At 45.8% G+C, this 18,737-nt stretch overlaps 1 protein-coding gene across 1 annotated transcript in view; it reads left to right on the top strand.

Annotated features, from left to right (window-relative positions):
- The window catches only part of gpr156 (G protein-coupled receptor 156), a 39,554-nt gene that overhangs the window by 9,844 nt on the left and 10,973 nt on the right, over nucleotides 1–18,737 (top strand). Inside the window, exons 3-5 of the mRNA XM_078231901.1 lie at nucleotides 2,860–2,998; nucleotides 14,567–14,677; nucleotides 18,472–18,597. Coding sequence (XP_078088027.1) covers nucleotides 2,860–2,998; nucleotides 14,567–14,677; nucleotides 18,472–18,597 — 376 coding nt within the window. The remainder of the gene's footprint in view (nucleotides 1–2,859; nucleotides 2,999–14,566; nucleotides 14,678–18,471; nucleotides 18,598–18,737) is intronic.

Below are 18,737 nucleotides of genomic sequence, written 5' to 3' on the forward strand. Positions count from 1 at the left end.
CAGTGGCAGGGAAATTATTGGAAAAGATTCTTAGAGACAGGATTTACTCACATTTGGAAACAAATGGAATTATTAGACAGCGTGGTTTTGTGAAGGGGAGGTCGTGCCTCACTAACTTGATAAAGTTTTTCAAGGAAGTGACGAAGATGATAGATGAGGGAAAGGCAGTGGATGTTGTATACATGGATTTTAGTAAAGCCTTTGACAAGATACCTCATGGTAGACTGGTACGAAAGGTGAAGTCACATGGGATCAGAGGACAGCTGGCAAGATGGATACAGAACTAGCTTGGCCATAGAAGATAGAGGGTAGCAGTAGAGGGGCTTCTCTGAATGGAAGGCTGTGACTAGCAGTGTTCCACAGGGATCAGTTCTGGGACCTTTGTTGTTCATAGTATATATAAATGATTTGGAGGAAACTGTAGCTGGTCTGATTAGTAAGTTCGCAGATGACACAAAAATTGGTGGAGTTGCGGATAGTGAAGAGGATTGTAAGAGGATAAAGCAAGATATAGACCGGTTGGAGACTTGGGCGGAGAAATAGCAGATGGAGTTTAATCCAGACAAGTGAGAGATAATGCATTTTGGAAGGTCCAACGCATGTAGGAATTATACAGGAAATGGTAGAACCTTTAGGAGTATTGACAGATAGAGAGATCTGGGTGTACATAACCACTGATCACTGACAGTGGCCACGCAGGTGGATAAGGTAGTCAAGAAAGCATACGGCATGCTTGCCTTCATCGGTCGGGGCATTGAGTATAAAAATTGGCGGGTCATGCTGCAGCTGTACAGAACCTTAGTTAGGCCTCATTTAGAATATTGTGTGCAATTCTGGTCGCCACACTACCAGACGGATGTGGATGCTTTGGAGAGGGTGCAGAAGAGGTTTACCAGCACATTGCCGGGTCTGGAGGGTATTAGCTATGAAGAGAGGTTGGAGAAACTTGGTTTGTTCTCACTGGAACAACGGATGTTGAGGGGTGACCTGATAGATGTTTACAAGATTGAGTGGCATGAACAGAGTGGATAGTCTGACGCTCTTTCTTAGGGTAGAAAAGTCAAGTACCCGGGGACATAGGTTTAAGGTGCATGGGGAAAAGTTTAGAGGAGATGTGCGAGGCATGTTTTTTACACAGAGGGTGGTGAGTGTCTGGAACGCGCTGCCTGGGGAGGTGGTGGGAGCAGGTACGATGGCGGCATTTAAGGGGCAACTAGACAAATACATGAATAGGATGGGAATGGAAGGATACGGACTCCATAAGTGCATACGGTTTTAGTTTAGACAGGCATCATGATCGGTGCAGGCTTGGAGGGCCGAAGGGCCTGTTACTGTGATGTACTGTTCTTTGTTCTTTGTTAGCCTGATTCAATTTAGATCCAGAATTGCTGATCACTGATTTTGAGTTGGCTACTGGTTTGTACAGTGTTGTGCCTTAGGGATAAGCTAGCCCCAGTAAAGAAATTGTTCTTAAAGGAAAACTCTCACAGCGTTGATACTATCGGGTTAAATCATAGAATGGAATGTAATGAACAAAATTATATCAAAATTGTTTGATTTATTGTTTAGTAAGTGCTTTACAAAGGACAAAGAACAAAGAAAAGTACAGCACAGGTACAGGCCCTTCGGCCCTCCAAGCCTGTGCCGATCATGATGCCCTAACAAAAAGACTTACTCGGTCCATATCCCTCTATTTACTCTCTATTCAGGTATCCATCCAGATGCCTCTTAAATGTTGCTAATGTGCCTGCTTCCAACATCTCCTCTGGCAGCGTGTTCCAGGCACCCACCATTTTCTGCGTGAAAAACCTCCCCCGCACATCTCCCTTAAACTTTCCCCCTCTCACCTTGAACCTGAGCCCCTTTGTAATTGACACTTCCACCCTGGGAAAAAGCCTCTGACTATCCACCCTGTCTATGCCTCTCATAATTTTGTAGACCTCTATCAGGTCTCCCCTCAGCCTCCGTCTTTCCAGTGAAAACAATCCCAGTTTATTCAACCTCTCCTCATAGCCAACACCCTCGAGACCAGACAACATCCTGGTGAACCTTCTTTGCATTCTCTCCAAAGCTTCCCACATCCCTCTGATAATGTGGTGACCAGAATTGCACATGATACTCCAAATGCCGCCTAACCAAGGTTTTATATCGCTGCAACATGATTTCCCATCTCCTGTACTCAATGCCCCGGCTGATGAAGGCAAGCGTGCCAAATGCTTCCTTAATACTCTTGCATTGAAGCACAAACACTCCAGACCCAGAGTCCCACTGAGCCCTGCGGCTTCCCTCTGTCTGCTCTTACTCTGTGCTATGTTATCTCCGTATTTCCTCTCCTCATTTTTCCTATAAACTGAATTACTTTGTGCTTCCTTGCAATCAATTTCATCTAATGTTTGCCTTCACATTTCACCAGTCTATTTCCTCCTGCAGCCTTTTACTATTCGCATCACTGTTTGTGACATTTGAGTTTGTGTTATCGGCAGACTTTGAAGACGTGGGGTGAGATTTTACGGCCACGCTTGCCCCAAAAACCGGAAAATGCCATGGGATGGGAAAACTCCCCACATGCTACGTATACCCAAGTCCAGGTTATTAATATATATCAACAATAGCAATATCAACAACCAAGTCTCTTAAATTGTGATTCTGCCAACGGAATCATAAGTAAACAAAAATCTGCTTCTGTAATTTGGCCTTCAGATTAAGAAAACTAGATTTTCGTGGTGTGAATATTGAAAATGCAGTATATGTTCATAAACAATTTTGCGGTTCAGGAGCTTGTCATGATAATACTCACAATTCTGTTCTATTATATGAAGATTTCACCAAGGCTTTGTTCCTGCTAATTATTTCTACTAGGATTGTGAAAATGTCCAGTCCAAACCTCAACATTGTGACAATTATTGGAAGTGTTTTCACTTATGTCAGTGGATATATGTTCGGGATTGTGGAAGGAAAAACAGCGACACTGGAAATATCAATCGAGCTGATATTTCAGGTGAGGAAACAGGAGGAGTTGTGTAGTGATGTGTGTGTGATTACGCCGAGTCCTAGGGTTTTAATCAGTGCACAATATGAAGGTACAGACAATGTGAGTGGAGAGAGCGTTAAGCACAGGTTAAAGAGATGTGTATTGTCTCCAGCCAGGACAGTTAGTGAGATTTTGCAAGTCCAGGCAAGCTGTGGGGGTTACAGATAGTGTGACATGAACCCAAGATCCTGGTTGAGGCCGTCCTCATGTGTGCAGAACTTGGCTATCAGTCTCTGCTCAGCGACTCTGCGCTGTCGTGTGTCGTGAAGGCCGCCTTGGAGAACGCTTACCTGAAGATCAGAGGCCGAATGCCCGTGACCGCTGAAGTGTTCCCCAACAAGAAGAGAGTCTTGCCTGGTGATTGTCAAGCGGTGTCTTTCCTGTCTGGAAACAATACACATCTCTTTAACCTGTGCTTAATGCTCTCTCCACTCACATTGTCTGTACCTTTAAGATTTGATTAGCTGTAAAGACTCACATTCCAATAATTATTCATGTAAATTGAGTTTGTGTCTTTGTATGCCCTGTTTGTGATCAGAACTCCCACCCACCTGACGAAGGAACAGCTAGTTCCGAAAGCTAGTGGCGCTTGTTACAAATAAACCTGTTGGACTTTAACCTGGTATTGTGAGACTTCTTACTGTGTTTATCCCAGTCCAACTCTGGCATCTCCACATCATGAAAAACTTCCCCCATACATCTCCTTTAAACTTTCCCCCTCTCACCTTGAACCTGTGCCCCCTTGTATTTGACATTTCCACCTTTGGAAAAAGCCTCGGACTATCCACCCTGTCTATGCCTCTCATCATTTTATAGACCTCTATCAAGTCTCCGTCTTTCCAGTGAAAACAATCCTAGTTTATTCAACCTCTCCTCATAGGCAACACCCTCGAGACCAGGCAACATCCTGGTGAACCTTCTTTGCATTCTCTCCAAAGCTTTCCACATCCTTCTGATAATGTGGTAACCAGGACTGCATGCGATACTCCAAATGCAGCCTCGCCAAGGTTTTATATAGCTGCAACATGATTTCCCAACTCCTGTACTCAATGCTCCGGCAAGAAAAACACTTGCCCTAATTTAACCTGACCTATCAGCCAGTCACAAAGCAAAGTTGTTACCTGCTGTGTCTGTCTTCACCATGAGTGCCAATGCTCTCAATTATTTTAGGAGCACGAGGCGAGTAATCTTATATCTGTAGGACATAAAATGGAAATAGAGAATAGGGAAACTTTAATATTTATGAGAAGATCTCACATGAGAGTTGAGGGATAAACTTTTTTATCCCAGATGTATGTGGAATCAAACCGCCCAATATTATAATGATTAAGTCAAATTGTTTTTATCAAGCAGTGTTGTGCGAGTGTTAATATTTTAAGGTTTGAATCCCATGCAGATAATTGTAATTATTTGAGCAGAAGATTACATGGTTTATTGTTGCTAAGTTTGCAGATGATACAAAGATATGTAGAGGGACTGGTACTAGTGAGGAAGCAGGGGGGGCTGCAAAAGGAGTTGGACAGGTTAGGAGAGTGGGCAAAGAAGTGGCAGATGCAATACAATGTGGAAAAGTGTGAGGTTATGCACTTTGGAAGGCGGAATGGAGGCATAGATTACTTTCTAAATGGGAAAATGCTTAGGAAATCCGAAACACAAAGGGACTTGGGAGTCCTTGTTCAAGATTCTCTTAAGGTTAACGTGCAGGTTCAGTCGGCAGTTAGGAAGGCAAATGCAATGTCAGCATTCATGTCGAGAGGGCTAGAATACAAGAGCAGGGATGTACTTCTGAGGCTGTATAAGGCTCTGGTCAGACCCCATTTGGAGTATTCTGAACAGTTTTGGGCCCCGTATCTAAGGAAAGACGTGCTGGCCTTGGAAAGGGTCCAGAGGAGATTCACAAGAGTGATCCCTGGAATGAAGAGCTTGTCGTATGAGGAACGGTTGAGGACTCTGGATCTGTACTCATTGGAGTTTAGAAGGATGAGGGGGCATCTTATTGAAACTTACAGGATACGGCGAGGCCTGGATAGAGTGGATGTGGAGAGGATGTTTCCACTAGTAGGAAAAACTAGAACCAGAGGGCACAACCTCAGGCTAAAGGGACGATCCTTTAAAACAGAGATGAGGAGCAATTTCTTTAACCAGAGAGTGGTGGAATCTGCGGAACTCTTTGCCGCAGAAGGCTGTGGAGGCCAGGTCATTGAGTGTCTTTAAGACAAAGATAGATAGGTTCTTGATTAATAAGGGGATCAGGGGTTATGGGGAAAAGGCAGGAGAATGGGGGATGAGAAAAATATCAGCCATGATTGAATGGCGGAGCAGACTCGATGGGCTGAGTGGCCTAATTCTGCTCCTATGTCTTATGGTGTTATGTCGATGTAGTATATTTTAGGTGTTGGAAATAAAAGGATAGCTTTTTGAAAATAGGAAAAATATAAAATTGAGGTCCCACCAGTGAGGCCATCAGGTCTGGCCCCCGTTGGTTTATTTTAACGGCAGAGTCACTGTCCCGGTACAATCATGAAGGGGAGAAGGAGAAGAAATACATGTTACCACCTGACAACCTGAAGCTGAAGGATGTGGAAAGATTTCATGTCCACCAAACATGTCTTTGCCATCTTTAATACAGAGCACAGGAATGCTTATAAGGACTATCGGCAAATCGAGTTGGTTTGTGCAGCTGTGATCCTTACTGGTGAGGACCTCCACCCGTCGAAGCCATTAAGGCAAGTGAACCCGGACAATTGCGTCCCGGACTCACTAATAACATTTAAATTCAAATGTAAATATGCACGATGCCGGTCGTCGTGCGAGGGGCAAGAAGCCTGTTTTTCGCCTCTCTCGTGATCTTACCAGTTTGCCATGCCAGTCAACTGGTGGGATGAGCCGTAAGATCGTCCCTTTATCAATTTGTCCTGCCATCTTCAAAGATTTGTGTATGTGAGCTCTGAGGTTTCTCTATTCCTGTGACCTTTTTAAGATTGTAGTGTTTCGTTTCTGTTGCTTCTCCTCATTCTCTCAACTTGGATCAAACGTCGCTCTATATTAAATTTCATCAACCATTTCAACGCACGTCTGATCAATCGTTCATACAATGAAACATTACTGATAAATGCTTCAGGACAACTTACCCACAGAACATGAGACCAACAATCAGTCCCAGCAATGGAACCGGACAGTGGGCACAAACAAATGCATGGATTAGAAATTAGCAGTGAATTGAATACAGCACAAGTCACCGGTAATGGAGCAGTGGACATATCAGCAGCTTAAAAATTCCTAATGCAGAAGGCACCAAATAGTACAGCAGGAGCCAAGTCAAATGATAGGGTTACACATTTCAATAATACTTCTTTTTTATTCATTCGTGGGCTGGACCAGCATTTATTGCCCATCCCTAGTTGCCCTTGGAGGGCAGTTGAGAGTCAACCACATTGCTGTGGCTCTGGAGTCACGTGTAGGCCAGACCGGGTAAGGACGGCAGATTTCCTTCCCTTAAGGACATCAGTGAACCAGATGGGTTTTTCCAACAATCGACAATGGTTTCATGGCCATCAGTAGATTCTTAATTCCAGATATTTTTTATTGAATTCAAATTGCACCAACTGCCGTGGTGGGATTCGAACCCAGGTCCCCAGAACATTAACTGAGTCTCTGGATTAATAGTCTAGCGGTAATACCACTAGGCCGTTGCCTCTCCGTAATATTAAATATTATTTTTGAAAGGGACTGGGTAGAGTTTGGCAGCAATCAGATCTTGAGGTCTCGACTGACATGAAGAGTGAGCTGTTGATTTGTTTTTGTGACTGAGGCGCGACATTGCAGTGAAGTGTACACAGGCAGGCATTTTGGCCAAAGTAATGCATAAATAAATGGAGGAGGAGAGTACTGGATCTCGTGAGCAGTTAATCCAGTGTCTGAACGTGGAGTATTTTTTACTGGCTTGAGTTGGAGCCAGCCAGTCAAGGACAGGGAAAGCCGGGCATATTTAGCTGGAATCAGTAGGTAGGGTTCATTGCTGAAGAAAGAGACATGCTGTCAAACTTTTTTTTGTCTTGCGCTCAGCAGGACAGACACAAGAATGCCAAATTTCAAAGGGAGCAACAATTAATACTGCACGTGAAATGGTTGGTAAGTTGGCGAGACATTGCCATGGAGAAGGTACCAGAGAGCTATTGTTCCCCATGACTTTGTTTAATTCAGCGAAGGCACAATGCCTGGACATGTTCCTTTGCCTGCAGAGGAACGATCCCTGTGTACGAATGTAAGCAGCTTCTAGCAAGGAGCTAGATTGCAAGCCCGGCTGACAATCCGAATGTGGCTGTTAGTGTAATTCTTCACACCCTCACGATCTGACCCCAAGTGCTGCCTGGTCGCAGAATCGAATCTAACATTCTGAGTTTTGCAAGCACGGACGGTGGGTGACTACAGTCAGTACTCTTATCGATTTCGAGCAGCTAAAAGGTTGTGCTGTTTGATGGGATTCACCAGTCATTGGGTTGTATGGGCCACATACCTGGCGTTGTACTGGCACCCAAATCCAAATGCAACACTACTTGTTTGTGTGGTAGGCTTAACGGTAGCATTCTGTTAGTGGAAAATACCAGAAGCATAGTACAGCGTGAAATGGCTACCTTGACCTGTTGCTCAAACCTTTGTGAGATAGACTGGACCCTTTTCAGGTCTGAAAGAGGTGGCCTCAGGTGAATTCATGATTATGTATTATTATGTCTGAGCAATGACCTCATCGAGTTACTTATTATCCAACAGGATAGCTTTGTTGCATCCCTATTTGGATATCAAGCTTGGACAGTGAGCAAAAGGCTCAGTCCCTATTTATGAGATTGCCAATAAAGCCAATCTTAAAGTTGCAGCTGTAGGAATCCCAGTGGATTAACTAGTAGAAAGTAGGTTTGTGGTAGAAAGTAGTAGGGAACCCATTTGTGTTTTTATTTCAGTTAACACATCAAAGAGAGGTAGCATGTTAGACTGCTCCATTTGAAAAGTGAATTTGAGCATGGGATGGAGCGCAGTAAGCAGTGTAAGGACATTCTTACACATACAGCTCCAGATTCAAATATAGCAAACTTATCATCCACGTATCAGAAATGTGCTAAGGTCAGGAGGTTTGGGGTCAGGGGGTTTGGGGTCATAAGAACATAAGAACATAAGAAATAGGAGCAGGAGTAGGCCATCTGGCCCTTCGAGCCTGCCCCGCCATTCAACAAGATCATGGCTGATCTGAAGCGAATCAGTTCCACTTACCCGCCTGCTCCCCATATCCCCTAATTCCCTTATCGATCAGAAAACTATCTACCCGTGATTTAAACATATTCAATGAGGAAGCCTCCACCACTTCAATGGGTAGAGAATTCCAGATATTCACTACCCTCTGAGAGAAGAAGTTCCCCCTCAACTCTGTTCTGAACCGGCCCCCCCTTATTTTGAGGCTGTGCCCTCTAGTTCTGGTTTCCCTTCTAAGTGGAAAGAATCTCTCCACCTCTACCCTATCCAGCCCCTTCATTATCTTATATGTCTCTATAAGATCACCCCTCATCCTTCTAAACTCCAACGAGTACAGACCCAATCTGTTTAATCTCTCCTCATAAGCCACACCCCTCATCTCCGGTATCAACCTGGTGAACCTTCTCTGCACTCCCTCCAAGGCCAATATATCCTTTCGCAAATAAGGGGACCAAAACTGCACACAGTACTCCAGTTGCGGCCTCACCAGTGCCTTGTACAGTTGCAGCAAGACCTCCCTGCTTTTATATTCTATCCCCCTCGCGATAAAGGCCAACATTCCATTCGCCTTCTTGATCACCTGCTGCACCTGCAGACTGAGTTTTTGCGATTCGTGCACAAGGACCCCCAGGTCCCTCTGCACAGTCGCACGATGTAATTTTTCTCCATTTAAATAATATTCCAATTTACTATTATTTCTTCCAAAGTGGATAACCTCACATTTGCTAACGTTATATTCCATCTGCCAGATCCTTGCCCACTCGCTCAGCCTATCCAAATCTCTCTGCAGACTTTCCGCGTCCTCCACGCAATTCGCTTTCCCACTCACCTTCGTGTCATCAGCAAACTTGAATACCCTACATTCAGTCCCCTCCTCCAGATCATCTATGTAAATGGTAAACAATTGAGGCCCCAGCACCGATCCCTGCGGCACGCCACTGGTCACCAACTGCCAACCAGAAAAGCACCCATTTATCCCAACTCTCTGTTTCCTGTTAGATAGCCAATCCCCAATCCACGCCAACACTTTACCCCTAACTCCGTGTACCCCAATCTTCTGCAGCAACCTTTTGTGAGGCACCTTATCGAACGCCTTCTGGAAATCTAAAAACACCACATCCACCGGTTCCCCTCTGTCAACCACACTAGTGACATCTTCATAAAAGTCCAGTAGATTCGTCAAACACGACTTTCCCTTCATGAATCCATGCTGCGTCTGCTTGATCGAACCATTCTTATTCAGGTGCTCTGTTATTTCCTCTTTAATAATGGACTCTAGCATCTTCCCAACTACGGACGTTAAGCTAACCGGCCTGTAGTTACCCGCCTTTTGTCTACTTCCTTTTTTAAACAGCGGCGTAACAGTAGCTGTTTTCCAGTCAGCCGGCACTACCCCAGAGTCCAGCGAATTTTGATAAATTACTACTAATGCATCTGCTATTACCTCAGCCATTTCTTTCAGGTTTGGGGTCAGGAGGTTTGGGGTCAGGGAGTTTGGGGTCAGGGGGTTTGGGGTCAGGAGGCTTGGGGTCAGGGGGTTTGGGGTCAGGGGGTTTGGGGTCAGGAGGTTTGGGGTCAGGGGGTTTGGGGTCAGGGGGTTTGGGGTCAGGAGGTTTGGGGTCAGGGGGTTTGGGGTCAGGGGGTTTGGGGTCAGGGGGTTTGGGGTCAGGAGGTTTGGGGTCAGGGGGTTTGGGGTCAGGGGGTTTCGGGTCAGGAGGTTTGGGGTCAGGGGGTTAGGAGTCAGGAGGTTTGTGGTCAGGAGGTTTGAGGTCAGGGGGTTTTGGGTCAGGGGGTTTGAGGATAGGTTTGGGGTCAGGGGGTTTGGGGTCAGGGGGTTTGGGGTCAGGAGGTTTGGGGTCAGGGGGTTTGGGGTCAGGGGGTTTGGGGTCAGGAGGTTTGGGGTCAGGGGGTTTTGGGTCGGGGGTTTGAGGATAGGTTTGGGGTCAGGGGGTATGGGGTCAGGAGGTTTGGGGTCAGGGGGTTTGAGGTCAGGAGGTTTGGGGTCAGGGGGTTTGGGGTCAGGGGGTTTTGGGTCAGGGGGTTTGAGGATAGGTTTGGGGTCAGGGGGTTTGGGCTCAGGGGGTTTGGGGTCAGGGGGTTTGGGGTCGGGAGGTTTGGGGTCAGGTGGTTTGGGTTCAGGGGGTTTGGGGTCAGGGGGTTTGGGGTCAGGGGGTTTGGGGTCAGGAGGTTTGGGGTCAGGGGATTTGGGGTCAGGGGGTTTGGGGTTAGGGGGTTTGAGGATAGGTTTGGGGTCAGGAGGTTTGAGATCGGGGGTTTTGGGGTCAGGAGGTTTGAGGTCAGGGGGTTTGGGGTCAGGGGGTTTGAGGATAGGTTTGGGGTCAAGAGGTTTGGGGTCAAGGGGTTTGGGGTCAGGAGATTTGGGGTCAGGGGGTTTGGGGTCAGGGGGTTTGAGGATAGGTTTGGGGTCGAGGGTTTGGGGTCAGGGGGTTTGGGGTCAGGGGGTTTGAGGATAGGTTTGGGGTCAGGAGGTTTGGGGTCGGGGGTTTGGGGTCAGGGGGTTTCAGGATAGGTTTGGGGTCAGGATGTTTGGGGTCAGGGGGTTTGGGGTCGGGGGTTTGGGGTCAGGAGGTTTGGGGTCAGGGGGTTTGGGGTCAGGGGGTTTGAGGTCAGGAGGTTTGGGGTCAGGGGGTTTGGGGTCAGGGGGTTTGGGGTCAGGAGGTTTGGGGTCAGGGGGTTTGGGGTCAGGGGGTTTGGGGTCAGGGGGTTTGGGGTCAGGAGGTTTGGGGTCAGGGGGTTTGGGGTCAGGGGGTTTGGGGTCAGGGGATTTGGGGTTAGGAGGTTTGGGGTCAGGGGGTTTGGGGTCAGGGGGTTTGGGGTCAGGGGGTTTGGGGTCAGGAGGTTTAGGGTCAGGGGGTTTGGGGTCAGGAAGTTTGGGGTCAGGGGGTTTGGGGTCAGGGGGTTTGAGGTCAGGAAGTTGGGGGTCAGGAAGTTTGGCGTCAGGGAGTTTGGGGTCAGGGGGTTTAGGGCCAGGGGGTTTGGGGTCAGGGGTTTGGGGTCAGGAAGTTTGGGGTCAGGGGGTTTGGGGTCAGGGGGTTTGGGGTCAGGGGCTTTGGGGTAAGCCCTTCAAAAATGCAATTCTTGGTGAAACTGATGAAAATGTTAGCAAGAGCTGGGCTTACTAAGGATCCAATGGCAACGCCATCTACTTGGACACACACGGCATCATTAAAGCTGAATTCAGCTGCGTGAGTTGCTAAGTTCATAAGTTCATAAAATGGCAGCGCATCTCAATTGCCATGGTATAGTGACATGGCGCAAATGTCTATAGCTTCCTTGAGTGGTACATTAGCAAATGGGCTCACAATGTTAAACGTACACATAGGATAGCATTGCTATTGGCATGCAGGCCTGATAAAGTCTTTTCAAAGATGAAGAAATCCTTCACCATGTATATGGAATACTCACTCAGAACTGGTTGTTGCTGCCCAATTCATGTTGTGTAGAACCAGTCGTAGATAAGACGGGGCAAAATGAAACATCACTTTTGTAAGTCTTGGGAGGCCGTAGTGAACCACAAGTATGAATCCTATCATATACATTACAAGGCAGCTCACTACTCTTATACAAGTCTAACAAAACATTTTTGTAACTTGAACAGGGCTGTGCTTGGCAACATATCCAATAGACATGAACTTGTGTCTGGTCATTAAGAATGGCGTGCGTTTTGTCAATATAGTCACGCTTGTTAATGATGACTATTCCAGCTCATTTGTCAGGCTCACAAATATGTATGTCTGTGTTGGCCACGAGGCCTCAGAATGCCATCAGACACTCACACTGCGTGTGAAAATCAGACACTGGCTATTTCGTATGTGTGAGATCAGCTGGATTCACTCTCAAGGACTCAGCGTTTCCATTGGACACTTTGGGTGGAATAGCTAAGAATAGAGGAGTGCAAGCTCTACAAATAGATAGTGTTCAGAGCAGGAGGGGACCAGGCCCAATCTAAAATGGTAGTTTCTAAATTGATTTGATTTATTATTATCACATGTATTAGTATACAGTGAAAAGTATTGTTTCTTGCGTGCTATACAGACAAAGCATACCGTTCATAGAGAAGGAAAGGAGAGAGTGCAGAATGTAGTGTTACAGTCATAGCTAGGGTGTAGAGAAAGATCAACTTAATGCAAGGTAGGTCCATTCAAAAGTCTGACAGCAGCAGGGAAGAAGCTGTTCTTGAGTCGGTTGGTACGTGACCTCAGACTTTTGCATCTTTTTCTCGACGGAAGAAGGTGGAAGAGAGAATGCCCGGGGTGTGTGGCGTCCTTAATTATGCTGGCTGCTTTTCCGAGGCAGCGGGAAGTGTATACAGAATCAATGGATGGGAGGCTGGTTTGCGTGATGGATTGGGCTTCATTCACGACCTTTTGTAGTTTCTTGCGGTCTTGGGCAGAGCAGGAGCCATACCAAGCTGTGATACAACCAGAAAGAATGCTTTCTATGGCGCATCTGTAAAGGTTGGTGAGAGTCGTAGTTGATATACCAAAACTGGCACCTGTAATGGGAACAGAGGATGGGGCATGCAGGAACCGATCAAGCTGGCATTTTCAGGATTGGAAGCAGGGCACGTTTGGTGGGAAGAAGAGGATGGGCAGAGTGGCAACCTCCTCGGTGTGATCAGATGTTTTGAAATTTTGAGGCTATAAGCTCAGCATTTTAAAATCGTTGGGCATTGATTTGAAAATGGTTATGAAATAGTTTATAGATTGTTAGTTGTTGCTGTGAAGTGGTTTGGAGAGCTCGGAGCTCTTTCCAGTAGAACACGGTCTCAGATTGGTCATTGATTAGTGCAATATCACCACCTAGTGAGCAGAGTGCTGTAATTACAACATGATCACATTGACTTTCTATTAGAAAACGTAGGCCTGTTGTAAAGGACTCTTCAGTGACATGTATTTGGGTAAAAAGTGATAAATTTGTAATAATGCTAACTAAGATTTGTGGCCAGAAAGTACATACCATCTATCAAATCTTTTAATATACACATTGAACTGATATGAATAAGGGAATAGGAGTGTCAAAATATTAAAATGGGATGGCACGGTGGTTAGCACTGCTGCCTCACAGCGCCAGGGATCCGGGTTCAATTCCGGCCTTGGGTCACTGTCTGTGTGGAGTTTGCACATTCTCCCCGTGTCTGCATGGGTTTCCTCCGGGTGCTCCGGTTTCCTCTCACAGTCCAAAGATGTGCAGGTTAGGTGGATTGATCAATGACCTTTCCTACACTGTCCTCTGGGGGTCTGGATGTCCGTGGGATTGGGGGGGGGTGGAATGTGGGGGTTCCCAATGTCTGGTTGAGGGTGGGGGGGAGATCTCCCAGTACTAGGAGATTGGGGCACCTGTGCAATGGCGCCCTTAGAGTTTAGCAGCCAGCTTCCCGGCAAGCTGAACCTGAACCCCACGTGTGGACGAGAGCTGCATCCTAGCACTTTTTCTTACACTAGGTGCCATAAGATTGCATTTCCGAACTCGCCCACAAATCGAGTCTGAAACTCTCCCGTTTCCTCACTCATTCAGCACTTAGAAGATTTTTCGTAAAATTCCACTTTCTGTTTCAATTTGATCGCCTCTCATTCTTCCAAACTCCCATCAATCCTCCCTTAACCAACCACCTGCCACACTCTGATCATCATTTCCATTATTCCTGCTTTGCTCTTTTGCCTTGTTTTCTTCTTTTAAATTGTCACACCTTCCCAAATTTGATCCCTCGCCCCCCCCTCCCCCCTTTAAGTTAAAGTCCTCTCTGCTACCCTTGCTTTACAACTCACCAGATCACCGGTGTCAGTACGATTCAGGTGAAGACCACCCCGACGGTACAGCTTTCACTTTCCCCAGTGTTGATGCCGATGCTCATGAAGCGAAACCCAACTCTCCCAGACCAATCTGTGAGTCATACACTTAATTCTCTAAGCTTATTAGTCTCCGCCAATTTGTTCCTCTAATACATCCCACTAACCAAAATTGATCTATTTGAAGGCAGCTGCATTTTTTACATGTGCAGTTGTCTTTCTGAACCACGGATATACAAACTACAACCTGCCCCAATTTCTAACCTCTTGGTGAAAATGCTGGGTGCAAATTTGGGATCTCCAGGATCGGGCTTCCACTGTCATTTTGGCTGTGCTGGAAATCCTGTCTGCATTTACGAAATTTCGTGCCCAAAGCATTTATTTCAGATCCTTCTGGTCATGGAGTCAAGTGGTTTTAGCATTGTTAGCATTAGCCCCAGTATATTTTGTTTAATCACCGACCTTTAATTCTGAATTACAGATTCGCATATGGATGCTGTGCATAGGAACCTCGTTGATATTTGGCCCCATATTGGGAAAGACATGGCGACTGTACAAAGTCTTTGTTCAGCGCGTCCCAGAGAAGAGAGTGGTAAGCCAATAAGTGAACCTTGGTGACCTTTGCCCCACCCGACCCCTCTACTTTCCTGAAATTTTTCAAACTTAATTGGGACTTGCTTGCCAAAATGACCACAATGCGATATATTCTTGTTTCTGATACAGCATAAATGTAACGCCACCAATATTGTCTAAAATATTGTTAGATAAAAGTGATTTGCTCATTACTAATGGGAAAGATGACGAACTTGATTATTACATAAGCACCAGTTATGTTTGATATTTACACATTATGGTCTGCGTCACTTATTGATCCTTCAAGGACTGAGGATATTTGGACCTTTCTTGAAAATCTAGTCATGACCCCTTTGAGAGTTAACTGTGCACATAAAAAAACAAGAATTTTATAGGTAAGATGCTCTACTGAGGCAAAAGGTTTAGGCAGTGAATAACATCATGCTCTTACCTGGCTTTGCAATCTTTGTGAAGCTATTTCTCTCTCCCCGCTTGGGTTACTTTCCACTTGAATTGCAGACTCGATAGGCCGAATGGCGTGCCTCTACACTGTACGATTTCTGTATGGTTTCTATGAATTTTCATCTGCTTTCCTTCCTTCCTTTCAGATGTGGGGGGGGGGGACCTCCAACAGCTGAAGGTTTCACTTGCTGGCTGGAGATTTCCACTTAGTAAGGAAGTTAAAACTAGAGGACACAGCCTCAAAATAAAGGGGGGTCGGTTTAAGACAGAGTTGAGGAGGAACTTCTTCTCCCAGAGGGTGGTGAATCTCTGAAATTCTCTGCCCACTGAGGTGGTGGAGGCTACCTCGCTGAATATGTTTAAAGCGCGGATGGATGGATTCCTGATCGGTAAGGGAATTAAGGGTTATGGGAATCAGGCGGGTAAGTGGTACTGATCCACGTCAGATCAGCCATGATCTTATTGAATGGCGGGGCAGGCTCGAGGGGCTAGATGGCCTACTCCTGCTCCTATTTCTTATGTTCTTATGTTCTTATATGGGTACAATGTGGCCCTCAGTGAGTTCCTTCCCATTTTCTCCACCAGTCGCTCATCCTTCTCCTCACTTGTTAACACTGTCCCTTCCCCGTTTGAACTCTCTACACAATGCTTATATCCTGCCCTCCTCCCCAAGGGCAGGTAGCCAGACGTCCCATTATAAACTGAAACCTCTCCAGTCCTGAAGTCTGAACTTTAGAAACACTAGTTGCCCAGACATGTTTTGAGCAGACCTGGAATCACTTCAGTACAGTACATTTGGAAATGGGAACATTTCAGATGCAGCATTTTTAGATAAGTAAAACAATTTTTATTACTGCTTTATAGGGGTGAATTTTCCCATCCCCCCTGCCACAGGAATCGGAGCAGGCGAGGGGTGGAGCATGGAATGTTCCGTTGACCTCGGGCGGAATTTTACAGTTTTGGGCTGTAAAATCCTGCCCATTATGTTTATCACTGTTTTATATGTATTTTTAAATATTTGTTCATGGGGTATGGGCGTTGCTGGCTAAGCCAGCATTTATTGCCTGTCCCTAATAGCCCTTGAGAAGGTAGTGGTGAACTGCTGAAGTCTCTACGGCACAGGTACATCCACTGTGCTGTTAGGAAGGGAGTTCCAGGATTTTCACCCAGTAATTGTAAAGGAACAGTGGTGATATATCTCCAAATGAGCATGGTGTATGGCTTGGAGGGGAACCGCCAGGTGATGATGTTCCCATTTTTTTTATTCATTCGTGGGACATGGGCATCGCTGGCTGGTCAGCATTTATTGCCCATCCCTAGTTGCCCAAGGGCATTTGAGAATCAACCACATTGCTGTGGCTCTGCAGTCACATGTAGGCCAGACCGGGTAAGGCCGGCAGATTTCCTTCTCTAAAGGACATTAGTGAACCAGGTGGGTTTTCCAACAATCGACAATGGCTTCATGGTCATCAGTAGATTCTTAATTCCAGATTTTTTTTTCATTGAATTCAATTTGCACCATCTGCTGTGGCAGGTTTCGAACCCGGGTCCCCAGAACTTAACTGAGTTTCTGGATGAATATTCTAGCGATAATACTACTGGGCCATCGCCTCCCCAAAAACATGTCTGCTGCTCTTGAACCTTTGGATGATAATGGTTTGTGAGTTTGGAAGGTGCTGTCTGAGGAGGCTGTGGTAAACCACTGTTAAGCTTATTGCCTGTGTGTGTGTGTGAGTGTGAGACATGCCTGGACATGCCCCTGCCGGCCCTGCCTGAGACTCCTCCCTCCTGGTCCAGGTATAAAGGTGACTGCTCCCCACCCCCCTGCCTCAGTCTCTGGACCAGTTCATCGGCATGGGTGTGCTCCAAGTCTTTTGCGAATAAAAGCCTATTTGTTCTTGCATACAGACTAGTCTTTGCTTGATTGATAGTGCATCAGAGGCTTCGTGAGGTGTTGCAGTGCATCTTGTAGATGGTACGCACAGCTGCCACCGTGCATTAGCAGAGGAGGGAGTGAATGCTTGTGGATGGGGTGTCATTCAAGTGGGCTGCTTTGTCCTGGATGATGTTTAAATTCTTGAGTAATGTTGGAGCTGCACTCATCCAATCAAGTGGAAAATATTCCATTTGATTTGGGTCTCGTAGATGGTGGACAGACTTTTGGAGGTCAGAAGTTGAGTTACTCTCCACTGGATTCCTCACATCCACAGTATTTATATGGCGAGTCCAGTCCAGTTTCTGGTCAGTGGTAATCTCAAGGATGTAGATACTAGATAACATTCCTCAGATTCAGAATAATGTTGGTGATTGACAAAAACATCTGCACTTTCCACTGAAATATTAGAGTTTTAGCTTCTGCAGTGAGCCAAACTTTTTTACCACAAGAAGACTACCATGACTGAATGTTTGTACTTCCAGAAGTGTCTTCTAGTTAGTGATTCCAACTTTGTATGCATATCTATAGTATAGAACTGAAAATGTGTTCAGTATCACTCCAGTGCTCCTGTAAAGTTATCCTATCATTTGTAATTAAATTCAGTTTTGTAGTCATTAAATGTCTAATTTACGATGGAAATTACTTTTCAAATTGTTTCTCCAGCAGCTGCACTACCACTGGCACTCCAGTGATGGTGCTGTAAAACTGCTAAAAGTCACTGTCCGAATGTTACTTCCAGTAACATTCGCAATACTGGAACTAAAGTGAAGTTTTATTTATTAGTCACAAGTAAGGCTTATATTAACACTGCAGTGAAGTTACTGTGAAGTTCCCCGAGTCGCCACACTCTGGCGCCTGTTCGGGTCAATGCACCTAACCAGCACGTCTTTGGGACTGTGGGAGGAAACCGGAGCACCCAGAGGAAACCCACGCAGACACGGGGATTACATGCAGGCGCCGCATAGACAGTGACCCAAGCCGGGAATCGAACCCAGATCCCCTGGTGCTGTGAGGCTGCAGTGCTAACCACTGTGTCACTGTGCTTTGATTCGCTCATTGTGATTGTTTGCCTATAGCTGCCAACAACAATTTTAGCAAGGCAAAAAGAGTGAAGATTTAAAGGAGCTTTATAGTCCGCAGGCCTTTAATTTGCTAACTGTAACCACGATTTCAATATCAGCAGGGTTCTTTCTTCTGTAGCAATTAAAGAAGATAGTTCTCTGAATTTCATGTTAAGCGTAGTTGGTTTGGAACTATTTAAATGGAGAAGCACTGAAAAAAAAGCTCTAATTCGCACTATTCATGAATTAAACAATCTCATTATGATTTCATGTTGCTGTTTCATGTCTGGGCCAAGTAATTGGTGATTCATTGTTTCCATGATGCAACGATCCAAATGTGCTTTTCTTTTTCAGATTATCAAAGACATTCAGTTGCTGGGGCTGGTCGCTGGAGTGATTGGTTTGGATGTTCTGATCCTGGTGACGTGGGGTCTTGCTGACCCGTTTCAGTGTGTGCAATCCTTAAATGCAGGAATGAGGGTAAACACAAACTTTTCTTTTTTTGAAAAGTAAAGTTTATTTATTAGTGTCACAAGTTGTAAGGCTTACATTAACACCGCAATGAAGTTACTGTGAAATTCCCCGAGTCGCCTCACTCCGGCACCTGTTCGGGTCAATGC

Source organism: Mustelus asterias, chromosome 17, assembly GCF_964213995.1.
Source record: "Mustelus asterias chromosome 17, sMusAst1.hap1.1, whole genome shotgun sequence".
Taxonomy (NCBI): Eukaryota; Metazoa; Chordata; class Chondrichthyes; order Carcharhiniformes; family Triakidae; genus Mustelus; species Mustelus asterias.